This window comes from Cyprinus carpio, chromosome A5, assembly GCF_018340385.1.
Source record: "Cyprinus carpio isolate SPL01 chromosome A5, ASM1834038v1, whole genome shotgun sequence".
Taxonomy (NCBI): Eukaryota; Metazoa; Chordata; class Actinopteri; order Cypriniformes; family Cyprinidae; genus Cyprinus; species Cyprinus carpio.
In genome coordinates, this window is record NC_056576.1 from 13334354 (window position 1) to 13352713 (window position 18360).

Here is an 18360-nt window from a genome sequence, read left to right on the forward strand (position 1 = left end):
CTCTAATGAAAAGTGACGTCTCATTTTATGCTTCATGACTCAACCTCGCTGAACAGTGAAGAGAAACACAAGACACAGCAGAACAGAGGATACACTGTAAAGGTGTCAGCATCTTACAACAAAGACCAAAAACTAATCCTTGTAAGTGACATTAATACAACATTTATCGATCTCTTTTAGTTGGGTACTTAGAATGATTATATTCACTCTCAGATGTGTCATTAAAAGATCTGAGCTAAGTTCATTCGTGAAGTACCACAAAGTAAAACTGTATTCTTTGGTTTTAGTTTGCTGCGCTGTAACTACATATACAGTGCCATTCCTAAATAAATCACACTGTACAGCAATTTTACCCAAGTTGTAAGTTAGTGATCTGAATTTGATGAGACAAAAAGACAGACGCAAAGCATGACCAGTGTAATCTGATTCACAAATGCACACTACAAAATGCAAAAGAAATCAGTCAAATAGACTTATGAACTTGAGAGATTTTGAGTAATTGAGGTAATTGATGTTTTTCTAATTATTATTATTTAGATTAAAATTTATTTTTTAAATGAATTGATTTTAAAATGTTCTAGATATTAATGTAAAGCTTTGGTGGTCAAGAAATTCACATGTAACTTCAATAAATGTGTAAAAATGCATGACGAAATGCATACACTGCCATTTGGATAATGAAATATTTGAATATGTTTTGACGCAAAAACAAATCTAAATTTCAAGTTATTATTTATATTTATTTATGATCATTATTAATAAATATATTATTGTTTATTTTTTTTTTATGATTTCATTTTAAAATATTCTAGATATTTACATCAAGCTTTTCTGGGCCAGAACGCCACAGAGAACTTTAATAAATGTGTAAAAATTTGTATTAAATGCATACATTTCCATTTTGATTGCAATAATATACTCAAATATATTCAATATTTGAGTTGTCTTGTTAAACTCCAGATTAAAGGTGAAGTGTGTGGCTTTTGTGCTACTAGCAGGGCCAAACAGAATTAGAAACATATAAATTAAACAACAAATCCGTAGTCCTGCCAACAATTTAAGTTTACATGTCAGAATGTACAAAAAAATAAAACAAAAATAAAAAAATAAATAAAAAAACAAGTGCCACATCTGACTGCAAATAGTCATTGTTTCAAGAACTGCATTTGCAAAGTAATAAAATGCATAGCTCACATTTAAGCTGTGCTTGTCTTTATATATGTAATGTTTCATTATTAAAACGCTATTAACTCCACAGTATGCTGCTGATTCTCGTATGCGGGCACAGTTTGTGTTGGGTGTTTGGACTGTGAGTAAACAGTGAGCAATGATTTCTCATGACACGAGAGCTCCAGGTCTCAGCAGGAGAGAGACGCCAAACCTGCAGGCCAGCGCCACCAACTGGTGTGACATAATGCTTTCAGACTCTACCTCATCCATCTCTCTCACACTCATTCTCTTCCTGTCTGTTTCTCCTTGTCCTTTCGCAGTGTTGCATAAGAGATGCCCAAAGGGTCAAAATAAAGACCGTGCTGTACAACCTGATATAGTGTATGTATGTGTATGTGTGTGTGTGTGTGTGTGTGTGTGTGTGTGTGTGTGTGTGTGGATTAAATTTGTATCTGTCTGTGTGGATACAGTTGATATTCACGAAGAGATTTTCTCACACCTGTCATGACCGAGAGAGTGGCTTACACAACCTGCCATCTGCGTGAGTGTGTGTTTGGGAAGGAAGGGGGGATAGATGACTGTTAGAGAACATAGAAAAGAGAAAGCAAACAGGGGAACTGAGAAATGCACTTAGGAAGCTCGACATATATAGCCAACGTTAAGACCAAGTTAAATAAAAGTCTCATTAAAAAGCGCTCCACCTTTACAAACACAATCCTCTTTCATAAGCAAATTTCTATCCTACATTTCTTTTTATCCTTTCACCCATGATCCCTAATAAAAGGGTTTATGTTTATATTTCAGTGCTAAGTTTGGAATTTTTCAGAGAAAAGCGGCATTAATTCGCCCAAAAACGGTAACATTATTAACTAACATTATTAGCATTTAAAATAATTATTTATTATTTTAATGTATTTTAAAATGTAATTTATCACGCGATGGCAAAGATTAATTTTCACCAGTCATTGCTCCAGTGTCACATGATCTTTCAGAAATCATTCTAATACATTGATTTGGTGTTCAAAAAACATTTCTTATTTTTATCAGTGTTTATATTTTTGTGTAAACTGCAATACTTTTTTAGAATTCTTTGATGAATACTGTCTTTACTGTCACTTCTTATCAATTTAATGAATTCTTGCTGAATAAAAGTATACATTTCTTTCAGAAAAAAAAAACTGTTGAATGGTAGTGTATACAATCTACATAATATGTAATAATTTGTAATTATTATATATATAATATGTAATACATGTATACATTTTATTAAAATATGTATTATGTAATATGTATAATATAATATGCACTAGGGGTGGGACGGTTCGCGGTAGAAAAATCGAACCATTCGGTTCTCCACACATGGTTTGTCAAGTGCTGGGACCGCGGTTCAACTTAAATCTGACAACCCGTCTGTGGTTTGTTATAATAAAGCAAACAGGGTTCGCTAATGCATGTTTCTGTTGATGGATGCGCATTCTGGCTTCACAAAACATTACAACAACAACGATGAAAAAAAAAAAAACGTGGACAAACCATTCACTCTTGTTTAATGCCAATGGCGTATGCTGGAATATGAGCAGTCATTTATTTCGTCATCACCAGGGTGCTGATAGCACGCACACAGGTGAGACCTGAACAGCACTCCTTGATATCTGTTTAAACTAAACTCATTTAAGCCTTAGGATGTGAGCTTTAATTTATACAGTTAAATATGCAATGATGTTTTACATTTGATTACTTTATTCAATTTCTGTAACTAAAAACTAATGTTAGACCTACCTAAAAAAAAAAAAAAAACTCAAAATCACTGTTTATTTTGTTTGTATCTTTACTCTGTTGTATTTATTTGTACTGTTGCTTGTAGTTAGATAGATTATTCTTATTTTCTTTATTTTTATTTGACAGTATAGTTTTTCCCTAAACACATACCGAACCGTGCCAAAACCGTGACTCTAAAACCGTGAGTAGGTTGAACCATCCACCCTTAATATGCACAGTGTAGCATTTGGACCAATCAGACACACAATTGTTCATTAGATTTAACAAATCAATTATTCATTTGATTAAGATATAATCACAAACCCCCTCACCCAACACCAGACTCTGTGCCTATATGTCTGTGAATGGCGTCCAGGCCCCTGGTTACCAAGGCAACCAGGACACCTCAGCAAGATCTGATAAACTTTACGACCTAAATGTATGTAGAGAGAATCTTCCCTCCTACTTAATTCTCTCAAACAGACACATACTGCTATATGAAATGACTTCTTACATTAATTCATAGACAATTTATTCTATCATGCATATCCCCAGGTCATTGTGTATGATTTCTACCTTCTTGTTTATGGTTTTGTGCATTGTATATTTTATGCATGCTTATGATAGATCACTAGTTAATATAACCTTACCTATACCATATTTGGTATCTATGAGTTCTTATTTTCATGATCTAAATGAGAGTGTATATTATATGTTGATACCTACGCAACACAGTATTATACGAATCTTGAAGATTCTTCTCTTGAACACCCAATCGAGTTTCATATGCAAAACACCATGCTAGAGACAAACAATCATAAACTTTCCGTCCAGAAGTGCAAGTCACCATTGGCTCTTTGACCCCCGAGAGGTGTGACCTCGATAGAAGATAAAGGCCTCACATCAGTCTACGGTCCTGTTAGATTCTGAGAAGATGAGGATGTGAGCTAGAACTCTTCTGCAGTAAGAAGAGAGAAAGCTGTAGACCCCGTCATAAAACAGCGCTGGTGGTTTCAGTGGCTCATTTTCCATAACTGCATTATCTGGTTTCTCTAACAGTTTCAGTCATCCACTTCCAACCTCCCCATGGACCCCGTCATAAAACAGCGCTGGTGGTTTCAGTGGCTCATTTTCTTGTTTTTGGCTCTGATTATGTCACCTTTTTATGTGTATAGGTGTTTAGTTACTTTAAGAAAACTTTTGTCCACAAAAATATCCTTTCTTAGAGTTAAGAAATTATACTGAATGTTCGCTGGACGAACAGATTAGTTGATTGTAATATTAATTCTGCTACAGTTACTACTGGCAGCTGAGGTAAATAATAGTAATTAATTATAATTAATTGTAATTATTTATATGCAATTCCCTTTTGAGCTTATTTGCTACAACAGTCATTTGCACGCACATCATTATTATTTCAGTTTTACTGTGCAACATGTTCATAATACCTCCTTTTTACTCATGATATTAGATCTGGGTTTTATATTATCACTGATAAATTAACACTCAAAATATAACAGACATTTCTTAGGTTTATATTATATACAAGAGTTGGAGGGGTTGATGCATACTGGCTCACTATGGAGAGAAAAAAAGGCAGAGTTGGAAGAAGTGCTTGAAATGGGACCCCAGTGAGACCCTTGACACAATTTGAGGACTGGTTTAGAGGTGGAGGAGAGATGCTGGAAGAATCACTGAAGGGACTGATGAAATTGTTGTTGTTACTGAGGGTTTATGCTTAAACTTCTGTTTGAAAATCTATCTCTGTAGCTCTCTTAATACGTATATAAATGTGATTAAAAATAGATCTTTAGCAGTCAGAGAGGCACAAATTAAAACCAACATCTGTTCAAGTCACAGTAAAAAAAACAAAAAACAAGATGTCACCAAATACTGTCAGAAAAGAGGGAAATATTGATAGTGGTCATTTTTAAATGTCATAATTGAGTCAGCATTACAATAACAAAATCTTTTTCCTATTTCAGTATTTTCTGACAGACCCGGACTGTCAACGGCATGAAGATAAGTTGCCATGGAAGCGAAGCGCAGCAACTGTGGTCGAAACGAAACGTTGGAACACAGCGACAGCATGTTAGCAGTAAGCGATGGGATGCATTCAACGGTCAAACGGTAAGCAGTGGTGTTGAAAAAAAAACGCACCTTAGCTGTGGTGTTTGTGAGGCGTGATGCAGCGACAGGGTTGATATAAAAAAGCTGTTTGGTTTGAGGGGGGTGGGACTCCACCAGAGAAACAACAACAGCAACACAAACAAGAGTTTGGGTTCAAGATGGAGGTTAAAGGGAAGAATGTGACCTCTTCTGACTGAGGTGTGACTGTATGTCTTTAATATTGAATTATTTACCTGAAAATGTGTTATATTGTCAATTTTTATATTGTGTTGCATCTCTTTTAAACAGCTTTATCTGACTTCTATTCAGTTAAAAACGGTCTTGGATATTAAAACAGCTGTGGTTCTGCAGATGTGTCTTAGACAGGTGTTTGTTAGACAGGTGGCCATCAGACAGATATATGTCAGACAGGAAGGTGTTAAAAGTCAGAGATGGACTCACCCTGACGAAGCTGGCAGGAAACCAGCCCTCCTCCTCGTCGATTTGACCCCACCACCAGTCCTTATTCGAGGCGTCCAACACCTTTATGACATCGCCAGCCTTGAAGGCCAGCTCTCGGTCAGCCATGGTCACATGGTCCCATACTGCCTCGGCATTCACTACAGAGCCCCCGCTGACCAACTACAGAAAGATAGATGGAGAAGACGCAGGATTAGCTACAGGAGGACAACAGTTACATAACATCAGAAACATTCTGGATTAACATCAAACAGTCACATCCTGGCTTCCACTCCACAGTCAGCTCTCTGGAAACAAAACTGACAGGGGTGTTGAGATATAACGCTGTATCTCATTTGGATTTGTATCAACTGCTTTGATTCAGTTTTGAAACGGGACAGACGAGGTTGATAGGATAAACAAAATACCCAAATTTTCTGCTTTTTTTTTGTTGATGGAGTTGATAGACCTATTAAGTATTAAAAGCAAAAAACTGAGGTTGCTAGGATTTCTTAATGTTTTTGAAAGATGTCTCTTATGCTTATCAAAGTTACATTTATTTGATCAGAAATACAGTAAAAACTTAAATATTAAGAAATATTTTGTAAAACTTAACATAACTGTTTTTTATTTTAATGTACTTTAAAATGTAATTTCTTCCTGTGATGTCAAAGCAGCATTTTCAGCGGACTCTACTCCAGTCTTCAGTGTCACATGATCCTTCAGAAATCATTCTTACATGCTTTGGTGCTCAAGAACCATTTCTTATGTTATTATCCGTGATGAAAACAGTTGTGCTGCTGTATGTGGAAATCATAACCCTTTTTTTTTACATTTTGTGATAAATAGAAAGATTAGAAGAATAGCATTTATTTGAAATAAACATTTTAACATTATATAAATGTCTTTACTGTCACTTTTCAATTTAATGTCCTTGTTGAACAAAAATATTAATTTCTTTCAAAAAAAGTCTTTCTGACCCCTAAACTTTTGAACAGTAGTGTATAATAAATTATTACAATCACATTTATTCCATTGTTACAAAATTTTGCTTCTAGGCAACAAACATATTTATGCAAATATATATATATATATATATATATATATATATATATATATATATATATATATATATATATATATATATATATATCTATATATATATATATATATATATAAAATACCTGAACTATATCAAACTGTTATTTAAACTATCCTATTATTGAATTGATGAAAAAAAAAAAACTTTTCTTGAACAAGAGTAAAAAGCTAGTTATAACCACTGGTTTAAAGATAAGTGCATGTAAATTAATTTTAACTTCAGATGTTATTTGCAATGTGCATAGTCTTTTCGCAAAGGATAAGTGATAGGCTATATTCAAACCATTTAGATGGGTGTGCAAGCTGCACACTACAGACACCGGTAACTGATCTAACATAAAATATATTTCTTTATGTATGCAATTATGCAGGGAATATTAAACAAGAATATATATCTGGCATTAGTATCAGAAATTGATTTGAATATACAATAAATGATGCAATACAACCCTCTGTTACTATATTGCTTTATGTTGTTTTGAAATTCAAATCTTGGAAATAAAGCTTTATGTCTTCAAGTTCATGTAGTCAGCATTACTTCTCTGAATAAGTTATGATGTGTATATTTTTAATGTCCTGATTGAGCAACATCTATTTCAGACTTTTTACTATCATTACCGTAAAATGTTATGTATATATATGTTGAATTGATTATTAATTTAACCAGTGTTTAAATCATTACCTGCTTCAAAATGTGTGCTGTTGAAGAAATTATTATTGAAACATCTGCAGTTAGCCTACTGTATAATAAATACATTATAACAAAATTACATAAACTGTGAATAACTGTACAAGACAAATTAAGGTATGCGTATACAAAGCATACGTTTTCTCATTAAAATTGTGTGATTTTCTATTAATTCAATAAAATGTATGGGAATACTAGGGAAGACCAATATCGTGGCACGGTGGCTTCACTTTTATAGATCATTTTAATAGATCAGTGGTTATAACAGACTGCTAGTTATTGACTACAATTCCATTCAAACAGCACACCTCAACCAAATTGGCCAAAACATTCCATTGTGATTGTTAATTTAATGAAATATACAGAATGTGGCTGTCACCAAAGTCTCTTTTGAACCAGCTCCAAATCAGATCTGAAATGAACTGGATCTCACGGTTTGTTTTCATACAGGAAGGAAGTGGCAATGTACAAGGTCACAGAGCCTTAGAGACGCTGTGCTTGAGTAACCATGGCATCCATGCTCGAGTAAAGACGAGATGCATTATAGTATTGCTTCCTGCTGACTTTCACATATACAAGCCCATGACAGTGACTTGAGATGATGGCTGAGTAATTCTCTACACAGAAACACACATACATAATCAGCTCCAAGATTTCACCCCCACAACTCCAGGCTCTTTTCCTCTCTTTCTCTCTCTTTCTCTCTCTCTCTGTTTCAGAGGCAGTCAAGCTGTAAAAAAATTATCTTTTGCGCATTTAAAGAGAAAAAAAATGTTATGTTGTCAGCAGAAAGAGTAAAATCTGTTTGATTTGTATAAAGCAACTGCATTTGATACACAACACCACAGTTGTTATCTCGGTGTCACAACACACTGTGGGTAAATGGGAAGAGTTCTCCACTGATCTGATATCTAAACTCCATTACTGCTGTTCAAGTGTACAGGGCACTGAATTACCCTGTGTGTGTGTGTGTGTGTGTGTGTGTGTGTGTGTGTGTGTGTGTGTGTGTGTGTGTGTGTGTGTGTGTGTGTGTGTGTGTGTGTGTGTGTGTGTGTGTGCAATGACATACAGATACACATAGCCTTAAAGGGTTTGAATTATCGTTCCACCATCAATATTCCTTTTATCTACCGTACAGAATCTTCTTCAGAGGTGATATGTATCTGTGTTTGTGTAAACACATTATTTGTGTCTTGTGCGTGTTTCTAATTGGATATGGTGACTGCATCTGTATTACTTGTATTACTTGTATTACCTGAAATTTTGATTCTTTCATTAGTAGTGGGGATCTTTCAGACTCTCAGACTTTCAGACTTTGTAACATTGTTACACCAGTAGGTGGCAACAAGTGAGTGTATGAACCACTCAATTATTCATTTAACCTATTTATTCAAACACTCTGATTCATGCAGGAAAGAAACAAATGGCTGTTTATGTAAGTGAATCACTGAATGATTCACTCAATTCATTCAGCAACGAAACGGCATTACTGTGTTTCAAAGTGATTTGCGGTTGTTAATTCTGCTGTCGTTTGTTTGAAACTATTTTAATTAGCAAAGCAAAAACTGACAAAATAACTGGCAACAGTGTGTCTAAAATGTATGTTATTCGAAAAATAACTTCTTGCTCACTCACTTTTACAGTATAAAAGCAATATCACATTTGCTGTTGTGCTGTTTTTGTAAATATCAAGACGGCTGTGATTGCCTGAGACACTCTTGCTTGTGTGATATTGCTTCATTAATATATTTAGAATATGTTTTATTAATAATTATAGACTCTAAAAAATGCTGTGTTAAAACAACCATTTCTGTCTTATTTGGCAACCCAGCGCTGGGTAATTATTGGACAGAACACATCCTGGGTTATTTTGACCCAGCTTGTTGGGTTTTATATATTAACCCATTTGCTAGGTTGTGTTTTGACATAGTGCTGGATCAGTCAAACAATTGAAGGTTTTTTATTTTAAATAATAAAAATGCATTCTAAAATCTGTTTCAAAAACCATTTTTTTTTATTCAATGTCAAGTCAGTCTTTTACAACCATAAAATCTTCAAAAACATTCAGTAAAGGTTTTAGGACATGACACACTCTAAAAACGTCTGGGTTATTTTTTAACCCAAAATGCTGGGATGAGTCTGTTGGGTCATTTTGTTGGGTTATTTTATTACTTTTCAAACACTTTGTGGTAGTTTCAATTTACCAGGTGTTGAGTTAAACCTGCTGGGTTGCAACGCTAGGTTGTTTCAGGCCAGCACTGGGTTATTTAACGCGCCTTGAAGATGTTTAAATTACGGAGCCCTGCACATGATTTACTAATTCGTTCCCTCGATGTACTAAAACGTGCACCGGATTACTATTTCATTCCCTTGATTTGCCAAATTGTGCACACAATTTACAAATTCGTTCTCTCAATTTATAAGTCGTGTGCACGCGTTAGCAAATCGAGGGAACGAATTAGTAAATCGTGCGCACAATTTATAAATCGAGGGAATGAAATTGTATATCGTGCACACGATTTAGTCTACTATTTTTTCCTGCATGCCATGTGCGGGGCTCCGTATTAAATCGCTCCGGTAACTGTCATTTTGGAAGGACAACGGGGGCAAAGCCACTGGTTTCAACAGTTTTAAGGTAAGTTTATTTAATGTTTTCATTAATAATTATTTTAAATTGGCAGAATTATAACTACAGGAAAGAGTAATTTCTGTCACTAAAAAGCAAATTTTAACAAAGTGAGTCAAATGAGTTAAAATAAGTGAATACGACTTTCTGCTCTAATGTAAACGCCTGCAGTTGTCCATATCGACATGTAAATCATACAAATTACGTCAATGCACATCAGCAAAACAACATTGCAATTCTACTCTTATTTGCTTATTTGCATCTTACCCTATATTTTATTCCTCAGGTAAAAAGCATTTGGTTAATGGTGAATATTGACCAATAGTACCGTTGTGGCCCCCACTGTTAGCAGGGGATAGTAGCTGTATTTGGGGTTAAAACAACAGAATTATTTATTGTGTAAGGTGCCAAGAATATACAGGTCCTTCTCAAAAAATTAGCATATTGTGAAAAAGTTCATTATTTTCCATAATGTAATGATAAAAATTTAACTTTCATATATTTTAGATTCATTGCACACCAACTGAAATATTTCAGGTCTTTTATTGTTTTTAATAATGATTTTGGCATACAGACTCATGAAAACCCAAAATTCCTATCTCAAAAAATTAGCATATTTCATTCGAACCAATAAAAGAAAAGTGTTTTTAATACAAAAAAAGTCAACCTTCAAATAATTATGTTCAGGTATGCACTCAATACTTGGTCGGGAATCCTTTTGCAGAAATGGACTGCTTCAATGCGGCGTGGCATGGAGGCAATCAGCCTGTGGCACTGCTGAGGTGTTATGGAGGCCCATGATGCTTCGATAGCGGCCTTAAGCTCATCCAGAGTGTTGGGTCTTGTGTCTCTCAACTTTCTCTTCACAATATCCCACAGATTCTCTATGGGGTTCAGGTCAGGAGAGTTGGCAGGCCAATTGAGCACAGTAATACCATGGTCAGTAAACCATTTACCAGTGGTTTTGGCACTGTGAGCAGTGCCAGGTCGTGCTGAAAAAACGAAATCTTCATCTCCATAAAGCTTTTCAGCAGATGGAAGCATGAAGTGCTCCAAAATCTCCTGATAGCTAGCTGCATTGACCCTGCCCTTGATAAAACACAGTGGGACCAACACCAGCAGCAGACATGGCACCCCAGACCATCACTGACTGTGGGTACTTGACACTGGACTTCAGGCATTTTGGCATTTCCTTCTCCCCAGTCTTCCTCCAGACTCTGGCACCTTGATTTCCGAATGACATGCAAAATTTGCTTTCATCTGAAAAAAGTACTTTGGACCACTGAGCAACAGTCCAGTGCTGCTTCTCTGTAGCCCAGGTCAGGTGCTTCTGCCGCTGTTTCTGGTTCAAAAGCACACGCCTGTGCACGGTGGCTCTGGATGTTTCTACTCCAGACTCAGTCCACTGCTTCCGCAGGTCCCCCAAGGTCTGGAATCGGTCTTCCCCCCAATCTTCTTCAGGGTCCGGTCACCTCTTCTCGTTGTGCAGCATTTTTTGCCACACTTTTTCCTTCCCACAGACTTCCCACTGAGGTGCCTTGATACAGCACTCTGGGAACAGCCTTTTTCGTTCAGAAATTTCTTTCTTACCCTCTCGCTTGAGGGTGTCAATGATGGCCTTCTGGACAGCAGTCAGGTCGGCAGTCTTACCCATGATTGCGGTTTTGAGTAATGAAGCAGGCTGGGACTTTTTTAAAAGCCTCAGGAATCTTTTGCTGGTGTTTAGAGTTAATTAGTTGATTCAGATGATTAGGTTAATAGCTTGTTTAGAGAACCTTTTCATGATATGCTAATTTTTTGAGATAGGAATTTTGGGTTTTCATGAGCTGCATGCCAAAATCATCAGTTTTAAAACAATAAAAGACCTGAAATATTTCAGTTGGTGTGCAATGAATCTAAAATATATGAAAGTTTAATTTTTATCATTACATTATGGAAAATAATGAACTTTTTCACAATATGCTAATTTTTTGAGAAGGACCTGTAGGGAGATCCGGGTTACACTGTCTGTTCTTTCCCACACATCTCTTGGAGTGGCAGCTGCCTTTAGTAGAGTCTTTACCTTCATTGTTCAAAGCATTCGGCACAATTGTCTGTGAGTGACGTCACCTCCCAATACAAACAAGCCCCATAGTATGGTCCCACCCCTGACACAGATTGACAGGTTTCCATGTGAGGCTTTGGAAATTCAGATGCTAAAGTAATTGCGATTCCATTTGAGTTTTGGCAGGTTACATGTGCGACACAGTGAAAAAGCAGACGTGGTAATTGATAACACCCAATGTACTTGTTATGATGCATCTACTCTAACATTAGTCTGTTTCATTCTTATTCCGAGGTCACCGTAGCCACCCGGATCCAGTCAGTATCCAGATCAGATAGTCACTGCATTTATCCGGATCTAGTCTGTATGCAGACCAGATGGTGGATCAGCACCTAGAGATGACCTCTACAGCCCTGAATGTCAGCGGAGACCAGGACAACTAGATGAGCCTCAGATACAGATCCCCTGTAAAGACCTTGCCTCAGACGGCCACTGGGACAAGACCAGAGGAAGCAGTTGAGTCCTCTGCACAATCAGACTCTGCTGCAGTTTGGAACTGAACTGCTGGTTTCGTCTGGCCAGAGGAGAACTGACCCCAGACTGAGCCTGGTTTCTCCTAAGGTTTTTTCTCCATTCTGTCACGATGGAGTTTTGGTTCCTTGCTGCTGTCACCTCTGGCTTGCTTAGTTGGGGACACTTCATTTACAGCGATATCGTCGACTTGATTGCACAGATACTATTTGAACTGGACTGAGCTGTATAATAAATCTCATAATCAATGATAAACTGACTTTAACTGAAAATTGAGTATTTACTGTTGTGCTTTTGCATTATTACACACTATTTTCCTATTTAATACTGTAAAGCTGCTTTGACACTGTATTTTTTAAATATACCAGGCTCATTACTCATAATACATGGAAAATACAGTTGCAAATGGACTTTGCTTTTCCATTTGAAATTTGGCAGTCACTGTGCATTCGTGAAAACGCAAACAGTAATGCAAGATTTGCAATTGTGTAAAACACAATTGAAAATATAATATGTAATTCCTTTTGAAAATTGTCTGGTATATCCTTCAGTAGACAGTCTCTATAGCAGAGCACACTGCTCCCAGCTGTAGATCTTTGCTTCAAAGCTTTCTAAGTGTTTGACGATAGTTCACCCAAAAATGAAAATTCTGTCATTAATTACTCACCCTGGTCTGAAAGCTCTCGGATTTCATTGAAAATATCTTAACTTGTGTTCCAAAGATGAACGAAGGTCTTACAGGTTTGTAATGACATGAGGGTGAGTAATAAATGACAGAATTTTAATTTTTGAGTGAACTATACCTTGAACTACCCTAGGCAGTGAGCATCTACCTAGGAGTCTTTATATACTTGACATAAATTTTAGGACATCTTTAAACAGGGTTTCTACAGACATGAACAATTTATAATAATCAATTTTTATTATATTTTTATTTTTTTATTATTTTAAGTTTTTTTAATAGAAATATTATTTATATTTCCATTTTTTATTACATTCATATGTAATATTTAATGTGTTTAAATTAGAAAGAAAACAAAATATCATTGCTGTAATAAATTATATTTATTACTACAATACACAGTAAACTTTTAATGTCAGCAGACAATATTCCATACAAAATATCCCTGCAAAATAACTGCATTACTGAGATTTTTGGTGGAGTAAACAATTTATTCTGAAGCAATATTTTCATCAGTGTTCTGTTCTATCAGCTTTTACATACTTAAATCTGCATATTTTATGATTTACCTGTACCAAGGCCTATGTTTAACCTTTTTAGATGTATGCATCATCTTTCATGTCAAATTATTACAATTTATCAATAAATTCAATGTACACTATAGGGCTGCTACAAGACAGATTAAATAATTTACACTGCAAATAAAAATAATTACAACTGCAATAAATAATGTTTATTAGATTAATGTTTTAAATGCATTTATGAATATACAAATAAGAAAGGTTGTGGGGAAAAATGCATACTTTCCAACATACTTCTCAACTAAACTACCAGTAAGTGCAGGTGGTAAGTCACTTAATGAGTGAGTCACTGAATCATTCATTCAACTGATTGAGTATGCTATCATGCTGGGTATCTTAAGGACTTTTGTGGACAGCTGACTCCTATAGTTTTTGATATTCTTCATATTCTGTGTGGTGGTCAAATAGAAATTAATCTTTTCTAATAAGTTTAAATTGATTTTTACCATTTATGGGCATTTTACCTTTATAAAGCCATTTTTTCCATAACTGTGCATTATCTTTTGAGTCAAAATCTTACATTTAATCAATGAATTAGAATAATAGAATAATAATAAGACATTTGGGCTGTTATTAAGCAAATGAAATCAGTATCAACAAAATTCCTCTTTAAAATCCAGACATAAGCTGCACCTGAAGTGGCATTTAGAAGTATTTACATACTGTTTAATGCAAAACATGTATGCATTTCACCTGCAGTTACAAATGCATAAATAATCTGATATATTAAACATAAAACGTTGAATACTGATATTTGAAATAATAATAAAAAAAAATGAAAAGATACTTTAAATGTGAAATTAAAACCGCAAGCAGGAGGCAGAAAGTCACTGTTAATATGTGAGTCATTGCGATTGAACCGAATCATTTAAAAGGGTGATTCATTCAGGAACAAAATGGCAACGCTGTAATGTTTCTCAAAGATGCAAAACAGCGCTGTGGATTTGTTTGGAATTATTTTTGTTGGCGAAATAGAGCATAAATAGGCGATATGGTGTCTAAAACGTAAGTCTCTTAATAAAACCTCTAGTTTATTGAACTGTTAAAAATCAATATTACATTTGTACTGTATATGGTTATCATGCAGTGAAAGAGTGCAGTGTAAATGCGCAAGCGGACTAGACTTAACGAATATTGAGCTAAATAGCTCACTTGTCCTGGTATTACTTAACTATATCATGTTATGAATAAACTAAACAATTTTAATTTTTACCTCAGTGTGTTTCTCCTGAGTTTATGTGTGCCGTCACGCTCATTTGTTCTGAAGTCTCTCACGAAGAGACAAACAGACAAACAGAGTGAGCCTCAGCGCGAACTTGTATTCTGTATTCTGCTAATTTACTGCAATTCTCTGATGACGTAGTAATTTTCCTGCGGGGAAGAAAAAATCTTCGGTCTGTCCAATGATTGTAAACCGTCATTAGGTCCATCAGACTTAATATATTAGCGGTAATGTGACCAAAAATATTTAAGACCCATCGAATACGAATTTAAGACATTTTAAGACTTTTTAAGGCCTTATATTAGGAAAAAGTTATTTAAGACATTTTAAGACCTTTTAAGGACCCGCGGACACCCTGTTTAAATGATTTTGCATTCTCTGTCTTTTTAAATTTGAATAGACAAAGTGATTTCACTGTGTATTTAAATAGTTAAACATGTCAAAATGTAATAGTTAAACAGTTAGACACACACATGTCATTCAGAACTAATTTCCTTATTTATTTCAACTGTATTTCTGTGATTTTTGCATTTGCTGGAAAAAAAAGAAAATTGCATATCGTTTGTCATTGGTACAAATGTCAGATGGCATTAAAAATTATTTTTTAACAGTCTAAATAACATGTATTCTTCATTATTTATTAATCCATGATTGTTTTGTTAAGCATAAGCAAAATTATGAGAATAACCCAGCAAGAATAACCCAGAACCACAAAAATGCAAACACATAAATGGTAAAAATTACAATATCTTGGGTTTTTTTTCAACAACCAAGCCTGCTGGGTTAAAATGTGTAAACCAGCATGCTGGGTTACTTTAACCCAGCATGTGTTCTGTCCATTATTTACCCAGCGCTGGGTTGCCAATTGGGTTATTTTTAAGCCAGCTATTTTTAGAGTGCAGGAGCAGCGAGAGCAGCCAATGGGAATCTGTGAGAAGAAAACTGCTATCAGTAGGCTATTCCAGTTCATTAAATGACTTATAATTTGGGGCTGCACGATTATGACAAAAATCATAATTGTTGATTATTCCCTGGAAATTGTGAATTGCGATTATTAATAACGATTATCACAATTTAAATTGAATGATGTTTATACCATTGTTTAATGCAATTGTATGCCATATTTTTATATGAAAATAAACAAGCTGAAAACACATTTTAACTGAAAAACTAAAGTATTAAGCCTCAAATGTCAACTATACATCAGATTGGTTTCTTCTTTAAATTATAAAAAAAGTAAAAATATGAATGGTATTATAATGTTATACTAAAACTAAAATTAAAATAATGGGAAAAACCCTTAAGATAACATGTAGGAAGAAAAAAATGCATCTTAAGCACACAGAATAACATAAGTGGACTTTGAACGTTTAATTGCTGCTTTGAACGATTACGTCATTGTGGCATCCATAATTGTAATCGCGATTAGAATTTGTATTAATTGTGCAGCCCTACTTATAATCATGACTTATTTGTGTTTAAAAAGTTACATCAAAAACAGCTTTACTTCATGCCATCTTGTCTGTCAGACAATAGAGTTATAATCCGTCAAATGCATAGCGCAACAACAATAGCACACTAGATCAATAGTGCTCTATGACGAGCGGGGCCGGGTCGAGAGCCGTGGGAACGGAGCGAGGCCAGTGGAGTTAATGATAATGAGCGACACCTGCGCCTCTCACCGGTCTTGAGTCCCACGGAGGAGCTCCGAAAGGATAAAAGGAGGAGTAACAACAGTGGAGGATGAAAGAGGACCAGGCCTGGACTTTATGTTGTTTTGGTTCTGTTTGTGCGTCATCCGTGAACGGCTGTTGCGCTATTTTCAGTTTTGTGTTGGGTTTTTTATTAAATTTTTTTTGTTTTTTGTTTTTTTTATTAATTTTTGTTCCTGATCTATGAACTTGTGTTATACGTGTGAGTATTGTGCCTCAGGGACGACTGCCGCGCACAAACAGAACCAAAACAACATAAAGTCCATTTAGTGGGAGGTAAAACTTCCACTTGGCGCCGGCGCCTTGTACGCTTTGAGTGCAGATCTGGTGAATGCTGCGTTTGTTGAAGGCTAGCATACCAACCAGATGTTAACTGCGACATACATTTAAACAAAAAAGGAAACGTGAGATTACAGATGTTTTCCTATTTATACAGTAATAATTTGATAGGAATACAATGTAATACAAACTACTCAGCACCTGGGTACATTTAAAAAAAATAACCCAATAAATGACCCAACAGGCTGAACTGAGCATTTGGGTTAAAACAAAATAACACAGCATTTTTTAGAGTGTACTTATTATAATTTCACAGTTCGATTTGTTGTTTGTTCCATGATTCAACTCATAAAAACATAAAGGAATCCATGAAGTTCATTTAAAACTTGACTGAATTTTGTGTTTTAATAAAATACAAGCTATTTACCAACTGTCATACAGTAAAACCAAAAACATATTTCCTTAATTCTCTCCAAATGTTTGTGCTATCCTCTAACTCATCAGTTCTTGGCTCATTAGGAAAAAGTTCAGCGTTTAACGAGTCAGTGAAATCTTTCAGAGATTGGTTCAACCAATTCATCACTAATATAAGGAAACAAATGATAAATATTGATTTATTTTAAAACAAAATATTAAGTTAAGAAGAAGATACGTCTAAGAAGTTAAGAAATGTCTCTCAATGCAGTCTCAATAATGTTGCAATGTGCTTCTCTCTCTCTCTCTCTCTCTAAAGGGAACAGTAGGCAGTAGGATTATGCAAATCAGTCAGAAAAACTGCAGTGGAAAAGCTGTGTTCCTGTCCCAGCTAGCATCAGATCACACTAGAACAGAAAAAGAAAACAGCTGATGAGGACCATGTACCACCATAAACATTCAAATTCATCTACAGCTTATTCTCATGTGAGATATTATTATGTGGCACTGCATGTATCAGAGCTGTACAGTAGGCTATCAACCACACACTGAAAAATTACACCGCACACACACTAAAATGATGTAACAGCCCCGGAGATTATCAGATTGGATGGTGTTGAATTTAGCGGGATGAAAGTGTGTCTATAAGAGCCAAACCGAGGCAATCTGTTCATAAACAGTGAGAATACAGCAGTACAGTAACACCAGCATTAGAGGGCCATGACTTAGTGTGTGTGTGTGTGTGTGTGTGTGTGTGTGTGTGTGTGTGTGTGTGTGTGTGTGTGTGTGTGTGTGTGTGTGTGTGTGTGTGTGTGTGTGTGTGTGTGTGTGTGTTATCTGTCGTCTCTTCATTCCTCCTTTGCCTTAATTCCTGCATGAATGAACTGTACTCAGGAACATTCTTCCTCTTTTTTTCTCTCACTGTCTTGCTCAGTAGCTCTTTCTCTGTGTGTACGCCTTGCTGCATAAATCTACAAATGTGCT

The 18360-nt window shown here is 35.5% G+C and overlaps 1 protein-coding gene across 3 annotated transcripts in view; it reads right to left on the reverse strand.

The window, feature by feature from the left end:
• The window catches only part of LOC109090376 (rho guanine nucleotide exchange factor 9-like), a 38623-nt gene that overhangs the window by 13142 nt on the left and 7121 nt on the right, over positions 1-18360 (reverse strand). For 2 of the 3 annotated variants that reach the window (XM_019104184.2, XM_042753953.1), the window contains exons 2-3: positions 5500-5679; positions 5089-5172 (exon numbers count right to left, since the gene is read on the reverse strand). In XM_019104184.2, the coding sequence (XP_018959729.1) occupies positions 5089-5172; positions 5500-5679 (264 nt within the window). The remainder of the gene's footprint in view (positions 1-5088; positions 5173-5499; positions 5680-18360) is intronic. The other variant, XM_019104185.2, reaches the window with a different exon arrangement.